This window comes from Pristis pectinata, chromosome 4 (genome assembly GCF_009764475.1).
Source record: "Pristis pectinata isolate sPriPec2 chromosome 4, sPriPec2.1.pri, whole genome shotgun sequence".
Classification (NCBI taxonomy): domain Eukaryota; kingdom Metazoa; phylum Chordata; class Chondrichthyes; order Rhinopristiformes; family Pristidae; genus Pristis; species Pristis pectinata.
This window is the reverse complement of record NC_067408.1, coordinates 75076257-75087512: the sequence shown is the minus strand read 5'-3', so window position 1 is coordinate 75087512 and position 11256 is coordinate 75076257. Positions and strand designations below refer to the sequence as shown.

The window sequence follows — 11256 nt, the reverse complement described above, 5'->3', positions numbered from 1 at the left end:
ATGTAGATGTAGAAAAACATAGAGAGAGAGTACATACGAAATCCAAATGTTCCACGATGGAACCCAAACGACACTTCAGTGTTTACTCGGTAGTGACTTCCTCACCCCGAAAAGCATCCGAACCGTGGTCGTCCACACACAAATACCTGTTTCCTTCTACAGGTCAGCAACAAAGTGAACTCCACCGGATTACTTCCAACTTCCATACATGGATTTCAGTGGCAAACACAGTTATTGTTTCTCATCCATCGATAGAGAAAACAAGCAGGCTGGTGTCTCTCTCCCTTCTCTCTCTCTCCTTCTTCTTCTTCTTCTTCTACAACGTCATTACGTCCTTTATCTTCTATTGACGTAAGCACGCCCCACACACACATACACACACACTCTCTATCTTAAAGGGACTTTCACTGAGTCCGTAACATTGATGAGAATACATGAGATTGTGAAGTATTATGATTGTGGTGGATGTGGAGAGGATACTTTCTGTTATGCAAGAATCTAGAACTTGGGATCACTGTTTACAAATAAGGGGGCTTCAAGTCAAAGATGAGGCAAAATTTTTATCTGAGGATCATGACTCCTTCAAACTCTCTTCCCCAAAGAGTGGTGGAAACAAATTATTTGAATCTGTTTAAGACGGGGGAAGATGAATGCTCGACAAGCAAAGGGGGCGGGGGGTGAAAGCTTACTGCAAGTAATTGAAAATGCAGAATTGAGGCTTCAGTCTGAAAAGTCACGCTTTTACAAATGACAACACAGGCCGGAGAAACTGAGTGGCCTGCACTTAATTCCTGTGTTTGAGATCCACACAGGTCTACCCTTACCTTGGTGATTTCTATCATTTATAGCATGGTTGTAAATAGTGGGTGCGTTGAAATTTTCAAAATTGAGTTTAATTAGTTCTTTGTGAAGTAAGGCCTTTGTGCATATGGGGAATAAAATGTAGTTGAGGTTCAGATCTGTTGTAATCCAATGGAATGCTGGAACAGGCTTCGGAGGCCGGTTATCAAGAGTTGATTACAAGTAAATCTGGCTAAGTCTTTAATGTTGTGCAACCAGTGTCTAAAAAGAATGATTAACTCCCCAGTCAATAAACTGCAAGCTTTTGACATACTGCATTTTTAGAACGTTATTTTTCACTGCTGTGTGTTCAGCCAAAAAAGCTGCAAATTATGTTCAAATTTCAAGTGAGATCATTTAAAATGATTACAACCAGTCTTACCTGTAACATGCTCTTCAGGGGAATAGCAGGTAAGAAGATACAATTTTTTTGTCAGATTTGATAGTTTGCAATTCCTCCTTAACAAGGTTCTTGATAGTTATTTATTATATGATTATTTGTTTCTATGTGCAGAGGCAGTATTGCTGTTTTTTGTCACAAACCAGCAACAAAAGAAACACACTGAGCATGATTCAGTGTTAAAAACTATTTTATTAATCACTACTTATGATAATACGTAAAATAAAAGTAAAAAGGTTAGTATGTTAGAATTCAAAAATGTTAAACCTCGAACGTTAACCCCAAAACTAAACTCTTCGTGTGTGTGTGTGACAAAGTCCAAAACTCCCAGTTCCGGAATGGTTCTTAAAGTTCAGTTCCGCAAGCCATAAGGTGAAACATGAGCAAGGGCTTCTTCAACAACCACCGTTGTCTGAAGATAAGATGTAGATGTAGAAAAACATAGAGAGAGTACATACGAAATCCAAATGTTCCATGATGGAACCCAAACGACACTTCAGTGTTTACTCGGTAGTGACTTCCTCACCCCGAAAAGCATCCGAACCGTGGTCGTCCACACACAAATACCTGTTTCCTTCTACAGGTCAGCAACAAAGTGAACTCTACCGGATTACTTCCAACTTCCATACATGGATTTCAGTGGCAAACACAGTTATTGTTTCTCATCCCTCTTTAGAGAAAACAAGCAGGCTGGTGTCTCTCTCCCTTCTCTCTCTCTCTTTCTTCTTCTTCAACAACTTCTTCAACAACGTCATTACGTCCTTTATCTTCTATTGACGTAAGCACGCACATACACACACACTCTCTATCTTAAAGGGACTTTCACTGAGTCCGTAACATTTTAAATATATTTTACTGGGCTATTAACAAAAAGAATATTGTAAAATTCCACACGTATCAGATGAATTTGTGCATACTTTCATGACCGGAAAAGTAGGTCAGAGGAAGAAGGAGATGGGGAAGAGTTAGATCAAACAGGTAGAGAGGCTTTGGGGAAGGAGAAGCAGAATACAGGCTATAAAAGTAGTAAGGTAGATGGACTGAAGTGTGTTTACTTAAATGCAAGAAGTGTCAGGAATAAGGGGGATGAACTGAGGGCTTGGATAAGTATGGGGGAATATGATATTGTGGCTATTACTGAGACGTGGCTGACGTCAGGACAGGAGTGGATATTGAATATTCCTGGTTTTCGGTGTTTTAAGAGGGATAGGGAAGGGGGGAGAAGAGGAGGAGGGGTGGCGATACTGGTCAGGGACATTGTTATGGCTGTGGAAAAGATGGATGTTGTAGAAGGATCATCTCTAGAGTCCATATGGGTGGAATTAAGGAACAGGAAGGGAGCAGTTACTCTACTAGGAGTATTCTATAGGCCCCCCGGTAGCAGTAGAGATATAGGGGAGCAGATTGGCAGGCAGTGTTTGGAGAGAAGCAAAAATAACAGGGTTGTTATAATGGGAGACTTCCCAAATATAGACTGGAACCTGCTTAGTGCCAAAGGTTTAGATGGGACGGAATTTGTTATATGTGTCCAGGAGCGATTCCTGACGTAGTATGTTGACAGGCCGACTAGAGGGAATGCCATGTTGGATCTAGTTTTGGGAAATGAACCGGGACAGGTGAAGGATCTATTGGTGGGTGAGCATTTGGGGGACAGTGACCATTGCTCCATAACCTTTAAAATTGTCATGGACAGGGACAGGTGCAGAGAGGACAAGAGGATTTTTAATTGGGGAAGGGCAAACTATGAGGCTATAAGGAGAGAACTTGGGGGTGTAAATTGGAACGTCCTTTTTGAAGGAAAATGTAGCATGGAGATGTGGTCGATGTTCAGGGATCTTATGCAGGATGTTAGGGATAAATATGTCCCGGTGAGGCAGAGAAGGAATGGCAGGGTGAAGGAACCATGGGTGATGAGAGAGGTGGAACGACTTGTTAGGAAGAAGAAGGTAGCGTACATGAGGTATAAACAGCAAGGTTCAGACAGGGCCCATGAGGAATATAGGGTAACGAGGAAGGAACTTAAGAAAGGGCTGAGGAGAGCTAGAAGGGGACACGAAAAGGCATTGGCTAGTAGGGTTAAGAAAAATCCCAAGGCCTTTTTCAAGTACGTGAAGGGTAGGAGGATGGCTAGGGTAAAGGTAGGTCCGATTAAAGACAAAGGCGGGAGAATGTGCCTGGAGGCGGCGGAAGTGGGAGAAGTTCTCAGTGAATACTTTTCTTCAGTATTCACCGAGGAGAGGGGTCTTGAAGACGCGGAAGGGAGTGCTGGTAGGGGTAATGATCTCGAGGTTGTAAATAGCAAGAGAGAGGATGTGTTGAAGTTGTTAAATAATATTAAGACAGATAAATCTCCGGGGCCTGATGGGATTTTCCCCAGGCTGCTTCGAGAGGCTGGGGAGGAGATTGTTGAACCACTGGTAAGGATCTTTGAGTCCTCGTTGTCCACGGGGATGGTGCCAGAGGATTGGAGGGTTGCGAATGTTGTCCCCTTGTTCAAAAAATAGGGATAGTCCAGGGAATTATAGACCAGTGAGTCTCACGTCTGTGGTGGGTAAGCTGTTAGAAAGGATTCTAAGAGATAGGTTTTATGAACACCTAGAGAATCATGGACTGATTAGGGACAGCCAGCATGGCTTTGTGAAGGGAAGATCTTGCCTCACAAGCCTGATAGAGTTCTTTGAGGAGGTGACAAGGAAGATTGATGAGGGTAGTGCGGTGGATGTGGTCTACATGGATTGTAGTAAGGCGTTTGATAAGGTTCCTCATGGTAGGCTTCTTCAGAAGGTCAGAGGCCAAGGGATCCAGGGAAGCTTGGCTGTGTGGATTAGGAATTGGCTTGCGTGTAGAAAGCAGAGGGTTGTGGTGGAAAGAGTGCCCTCGGATTGGAGGGCAGTGACTAGTGGTGTCCTGCAGGGATCGGTTCTGGGACCTCTACTTTTTGTGATATTTATAGATGACTTAGATGAGGGGGTGGAAGGCTGGGTTAGTAAGTTTGCGGACGACACTAAGATCAGCAGTGTTGTGGATAGTGTGGAGGGCTGTCGGAGCTTACAGAGGGATATTGATAGGATGCAGAGCTGGGCTGACAAGTGGCAGATGGAGTTCAATCCAGAGAAGTGTGAGGTGGTACACTTTGGAAGGACAAACTCCAGGGCAGAGTACAGGGTAAACAGCAAGGTACTTGGCAGTGTGGAGGAGCAGAGGGATCTGGGGGTTCATATTCACAGTTCACTGAAAGTTGCCTCACAGGTGGAAAGAGCAGTTAAGAAGGCCAATGGGATGTTGGCTTTCATAAGTCGCGGGATTGAGTTTAAGAGCCGCAAAGTGATGATGCAGCTTTACAAAACTCTAGTTAGGCCACACTTGGAGTACTGTGTTCAGTTCTGGTCGCCTCATTATAAGAAGGATGTGGAGGTGTTGGAGAGGGTGCAGAGGAGATTTACCAGGATGCTGCCTGGATTAGAGCGTATTGAATATGAGGAGAGGCTTAAGGTGCTAGGGCTTTATTCACTGGAAAGGAGGAGGATGAGAGGAGACGTGATAGAAGTATATAAATTATTGAGAGGAATAGATAGAGTAGACAGTCAGCGCCTCCTTCCCAGGGCACCAATGCTTAAGATGAGAGGGCATGGCTTTAAGGTTATGGGTGGGAGGTTCAGGGGAGATGTCAGGGGGAGATTTTTCACCCAGAGAGTGGTTGGTGCATGGAATGCACTGCCTGGGGTGGTGGTGGAGGCAGATACATTGAACAGGTTCAAGAGCTTTTTGGATAGGCATATGGAGGAATGTGAGATAGAGGGATATGCGGGAGGAAGGGGTTAGGTAGTGTGAGGGTGGTTTGATGGACGGCACAACATGGTGGGCCGAAGGGCCTGTTTTGTGCTGTATGGTTCTATGGTTCTAAATATTTGTTACTTTTGAATTTAAAACTAGTAGAAGAGCAGAATGTTTGCAAAATTGTATTTGTGGTCAAGTTACATTTTCTGTTTTAGGTTGGAATTGATGCTGCATGGGAATCCTGATTTTCGGATTAACTTTGGATATTTGCAGTTATACAATGCACATCTGTGACGAAACTTCTTTCACATCCTTTGGCATCCATTTTTTCAATATGTCTTTGTAAAATCCCTTGGAATATTTTTCTAAATCAAAGGCACTCTTTGAATTCAAATAATTGGATGACTGAGAGACAAGCTGGATTGACGTTCTGAGTAGGGAGTTTTTAGCTAGAACTGCTGTTTCTCTTTTATAATGGGAACAGACCCAGTTGCCTCTTTTTTTCATGTTCCATTGTCACACTCTTTATGTTTGTTCTGAATTAATGCTACATTTGGTTCAGTAAATATTTTTTACAGACATTCATTTAATTTATAATTATTTTCCAGCTAAAGTGGTATCTTATGAACAGTTGAAGCAGATGATCAAAGATCGTGCCATCCAACTTTATGATGTGAGACAGCCAGAAGAGATGGCTAAGGGCAAGATTCCAACTTCAATCAACATCCCCTGTAAAACAACATTCCTTGTTCAATATCAATTAACCTTTCAGTATTTTTTATTTCAATTATTAAGGTTCAGGTTTAATGACACTCTTGATGCCAAACTGACTGGTCTTGTTCTTGCTTTTGTAGTAGGTCAGCTTGAGACTGCTCTTAAGATGGATGTGGCAACATTTCTGGAGATATACAAGGTGCAGAAGCCAAAAAAGGAGACTATTATTGTATTTCAGTGTCAAACTGGTGTAAGGAGTGCAAGTGCCGTAGAAATAGCCCAGAATCTGGGATTTTCCAAGTACGTAAACTTCTAAACATCAAAAAAAAATTAAATTCCCAAAGGAAAGAAAAGATCTTTTAAAAATAGAAAGTACTTTTTGTGACATGACTAATAACCACACAGTTAATTAAAACAGATCCATGCTTCTGCTGAAACAGAAATCAATAATAAAAATTCCTGTGGGTTGTTGATAGATTTCTTTGCAAATCTAACTACATAACAGTAATGACCGTATTACTTTGTTCTATCTAGAACTGTTTTGGAATGTTTCTTAATGTCCTGATTGGGCATACATTTGAATACATTTTACTGTATATTAACAATTTTTTTTAACTTTTACTTCAAATCACTGCCAGTTCAAGTTGAAGAGGATCTGGTCTTCTGATTGTGTAATATCGAATACTAAAAGATTTACCATCTGTTACATTAGGACAAGTGAGGAGTTTTGGTTGAAAGTCAAAGAGACTCCCCTATCTCTTGATCTTAACTAAAAAACTGAAAATACTGGAAATACTCTGTAGGTCCACCAGCATCTGTAAACAAAAAATGTGCAGAATTAACATTTTGGATTGATGACTGGAACTTGGAAAAATTTCAGATAAAACAAGTTTTTAAGATGCAGAAAAAGCAGGGAATGGAGGAGGAGAGAAAGAAAATTGAAGGCTGGAGAAATTAAATGACAAAAGGGATAATGGTGCAAGGCAAACAAGGGTGGCAGTAGAGAACAAAAAGTCAGTTTGAAGGAGACCTAAATGGGGGAAGTAGAATAATTAGAACATGGAACAGTACAGCACAGTATGGGCCCTTTGGCCCACGATGTGCTGACCTAAGTAAACCTATTCCACAATCAATCTAACCATTCCCTCCTATACAGCACATAGCCCTCCATTTTCCTTACATGCATGTGCCTATCTAAGAGTCTTTTAAATGAAATGTCCCTGTTGTACCAGCCTCTACCACCACCCCCCGCAGTGCGTTCCAGGCACCCACCACTCTCTGTGTAAAAAAAAAACACCTACCTCTGACATCTCCCCTAAACTTTCCTCCACTCACCTTAAACGGATGTCCTCTGGTATTGGCCACTGCTGCTGTGGGAAACAGGTGCTGGCTGTCCACTCTATCTATGCCTCTCAATCTTATGCACCTCAATCAAGTCTCCTCTCCTCCGTCGCTCCAAAGAGAAAAGCCCTAGCTCGCTCAACCTTTCTTCATAAGACATGTTCTCTAATCCAGGCAGCATCCTGGTACATCTCCTCTGCACCCTCTCTAAAGCTTCCACATCCTTCCTAAAATGAGTTGACCAGAACTGAATACAATACTCCAAGTGTGATCTAACCAGAGTTTTATAGAGCTGCAATGTTACCTCGCAGCTCTTGAACTCAATCCCCCGACTAATGAAGGCCAACACACCATACACCACCTTAACCACCCTAGCAATTTGTGCGGCAACTTTGATGGATCCATGGACTTGGACCCCAAGATCCCCCTGTTCCTGCACACTGCTAAGAATCCTGCCATTAACCATGTACTCTGCATTCAAGTTCAATCTTCCAAAGTGTATCACTTCACACTTCTCTGGATTGAACTCCATCTGCCACTTCCTTACCCAACTCTGCATCCTGTCTATATCCCATTGTAACCTACAACAACCTTCTACACTATCCACAACACCTCCAACCTCCATGTCATCTGCAAACTTAATAACCCACCTCTCCACTTCCTCATCCAAGTAATTTATAAAAATCACAAAGAGCAGGCGTCCCAGAACAGATCCCTGTGGAACGCCACTAGTCACCGACCCCCAGGCAGAATACTCTCCATCTACTACCACCCTCTGCCTTTTGTGGGCAAGCCAATTCTGAATCCATGCCGCCAAATTCCATGGATTGCATGCCTCATGACTTACTGGATAAACCTATCATGGGGAACCTTGTCAAATGCCTTATTAAAATCCATATACACCACATCTACCACTCTACCTTCATGAATTTGTTTTGTCACCTCCTCAAAAAAAACTCAATTAGGCTCTTGAGGCACAAACCTGCCCCTCACAAAGCCATGCTGACTATCCCTAATATGCTACATCAAATGCTTATAAATCCTGTCCCTAAGAATCCTCTCCGATAGTTTGCCCACCACTGACATAAGACTCACTGGTCTGTAATTCCCAAGATTCCTATTGTGCCCGGGAATCCAGTTGGGGGATAGAGAAAGATGCACTGTTGACCAGAACATCTATTTTTACTTAGAAATCCCACCCCATTAAACATTGGGGCCATAATCACAGGATAAGGGATTGGTGCATTTAAAAGCTGAGATAAGGAGAATAGTCTTGATCAGAGATGAGGCCCCTTGTAATTCTTTATCTCAGAAGACCATGGATTCAAATCCAGTAGATCGATAGATTTTTGGACACTAAGAGACTTGAGAAACATAGGATTAGGATGCAAAAATGAGGTAGAAACTTAGCCAAGACTTTAAGTACAAAGCAGGCACAAGAAGCCATTCTCCAGATCTTATTATGCGTAAAAGTGGTGCTTGTTATTTTACAGAAAAAGGTATTTTACGTTGCATGGATATTTCATGGACATATTGGAATTGTAAGCTTTAAGAATGAAACTGATCTGCACACACAGCCAGAACTTCTCAAGAGCAACAAATTGCCCATACACACTACTCCCCTACCATTAAGTTTATATCTAGCTGGAGCATTATTTCTCCCCAGCAAGAACTTTCTAAAGATGGTTACCATGTGATCAGTGATGATACCGAAGCCCCGCACAGAGCAGGACTTTCTATCATAACTAGTACCACATGACAGGACCTGAATCCCACCCACATAATTGCCTTAAAAGTCAGATTAGTCACAATCCACCCCCACCACTGTTTTACCAGCTTTCAATGCTATCAAAAGGTTTGAATGTTTGTCGATGTCTCTAAAAATTCAGCAGCATTCCAAAACTGTTAATAATTTAAACTTATTAAAAATATATGAAAACTTTCAAAGGGTACAAATTAAAACACACAAGCTCCTAAATACATTTAAGTTAAACCATCTTTAAAAAAGTAAATTGTCTGAAACTTATTTCTCTTCCTCACAGTTATTCTTTACCATTGGAATGAATGCAACCACTGAAATTGTAAAGATTCATTAGGCAGATTTCAGGGTGCAACTTTCAGGAAACTGGTAGCTTGCACTGAGTTGCAAGAATTCATGACGACTCCAGAGTTGGATGCAGTCAGGAAATCCCCAACAAGCATCTCCTGGGATGTTCAGGCCTCCACATTCACGCAGATTTGCACAGGAACCCTGAGCTTCCTAACAGTTAGCTAGAGAAATACCAACAGTTCTGCATGGAAATTAAACTGGCTTTTCTTGAAAAGACTTGGGAATAGTTGAATTATGAGACTTCATCTGCAAAATTCATCTTTTAAGTCACTAAACTGAGATGTATAAAGGAACATAGTTTTCTAGAATTTGTTGGTGATCTTGCAAGATAGAGAAATTGAAAATTACAATTTTGACTGATAATCTCTGCTGCATATGAACAAAGTCTAATCCATATACCTGCAAGTTTTTTTTGCTTTCTTGGAAAGTATTGTGAATAATAGAGGAAAGGTTCAACAAAATTTGATATAACAGTATTAAAATTATTTCTAGTCAACCAAAATTATATTAGTACAAACACTTTGGCACAAATATAATGCAAGTTATGACAGAAATCTGTATTTTTTATATTTGAACCAAAGTCAGTTGACTATTGCAGTATAAATGGAAATCTCATGCTTACAGTACATGGGTTTAATTAAAAGAAAGAACTTGCATTAGATAGTGCCCTTCACATCATTTATTTACCAAAAGGTTTTGCAATGAAAAGTTAATTTGAAGTGCTGCCTACTATTGCAATGTTAGCAAATATGGCAGCTGTTGTTTTCCAGGTGGAGATGCAAATTCCTGTCCTACCAGACCTCTGAAACTCCTACAATAAGAGTAGGCCAGAGGATATTTGAATCCACTATTTGTATTGACCAGGCCATTTAAAAGGTGCAAAAGGTCAAAATGATTGATTTTATTGCTATGAGGTGTTAGTTACCTTAAGAATAGATTGAACTGGCTTGAAATTGACTGGAAGTTTTAATTTTGCATCTCATACTATCTGTATCTTATCTCTAGAGCTTGTCACTATAAAGGAGGCTACACTGAATGGGCAAAGCGTGAAGGACACTGATCACAACATGGGAATTTCTGTGATTGATCAATGAGTTCCGATCCAACTCTTATTAAATACATTTAATAACTCAATTTGTTTTAATTATGTCCTCTGGTCTTTAATCTAGAATTAATAAAATAACCTAAACTCAAGCAAAATATTGTGGATGTTGGAAATCTGAAATACTCAGCATGCCAGGCAGCACCTGTGGTGTGGAGGGAGAAACTGGTTTAATGTTTTAATTTGATAAACTTCTATCAGAGCTAAATGCTGTACATAAGGTAGTAGCTGCAGAAAAAGGGGAAAGAATGATGAAAGAGCAAAGGGCAAGCTTTGTGATAGGATGGATGGCAGGAAAGATTAATGGACAAGAAGGAATAATGTCACCAATAAAAATACAAATGATGAAGCAAGAGGAAATGATATTCATATTTCCAAGATTGACTGTTCATTGTATTCCCCATCCTAGTGGAATGCATAGCTCCAGTCTCACTGTAGTATTCCCAGTTCCAGTGTCACTACTTGAGGTATTACCATTCCCAATTTCAGTGAAATTCCCAATCCCAGTCTTGTAAGCAACAATATTCTTTGTCCAACCTCACGGCCAGATATTCCCAGTGTTACTCCCAGTACAGTAACAGTACTTGTATCATTGACCCACACTGTTCCCAGTCCCACTGACGTAATATTCTTGGTTCCAGTATCACTATCTGTATTAATCCCACCCTAGTATTATTCCCCATCTCAATGTCATTCTCAGTGTTGATATAAATTCCATGAACACTTACAGTGTGCCCCGGTCAGTGCCAGTCCATGTATCATTTTCAGTGCAGTTGGCACTGCCAGAGCTCTTCCCAGTCCCAATGATATTCCCAGCTGGTCATTGTCCATAGTATTTCCATCTAAGTGCTGTTCCCTGTACCATGGTAACAACCGGTGTTATTCTTAGTTCTAGTGGTATTCCAGCCACAGTGGTATTGACAATCTCAGTCACTGCCTCTTATTCGCTGTCTCTGTGGTGTTCCCAGTCAC

The 11256-nt window shown here is 41.1% G+C and overlaps 1 protein-coding gene across 1 annotated transcript; it reads left to right on the top strand.

Annotated features, from left to right (window-relative positions):
• Positions 1-1072: 1072 nt before the first annotated feature.
• si:ch211-161h7.8 (thiosulfate:glutathione sulfurtransferase) lies at positions 1073-10316 on the top strand. The gene is made up of 4 exons (XM_052014299.1): positions 1073-1251; positions 5626-5748; positions 5872-6031; positions 10188-10316. Exons 1-4 carry the CDS (start codon positions 1173-1175, stop codon positions 10240-10242), a joined length of 417 nt encoding a protein of 138 aa, XP_051870259.1. The 5' UTR covers positions 1073-1172; the 3' UTR covers positions 10243-10316.
• The last annotated feature ends 940 nt before the right edge of the window (positions 10317-11256 follow it).

Coding starts and splice junctions, on each gene's coding strand:
- si:ch211-161h7.8 (XM_052014299.1), top strand. CDS start 1,173: ATGTTCAAATTTCAAGTGAGATCATTTAAAATGATTACAACCAGTCTT. Junction 1,252..5,625: donor GCTCTTCAGGGGAATAGCAG/GTAAGAAGATAC, acceptor ATTATTTTCCAG/CTAAAGTGGTATCTTATGAA. Junction 6,032..10,187: donor CAGAATCTGGGATTTTCCAA/GTACGTAAACTT, acceptor TCTTATCTCTAG/AGCTTGTCACTATAAAGGAG.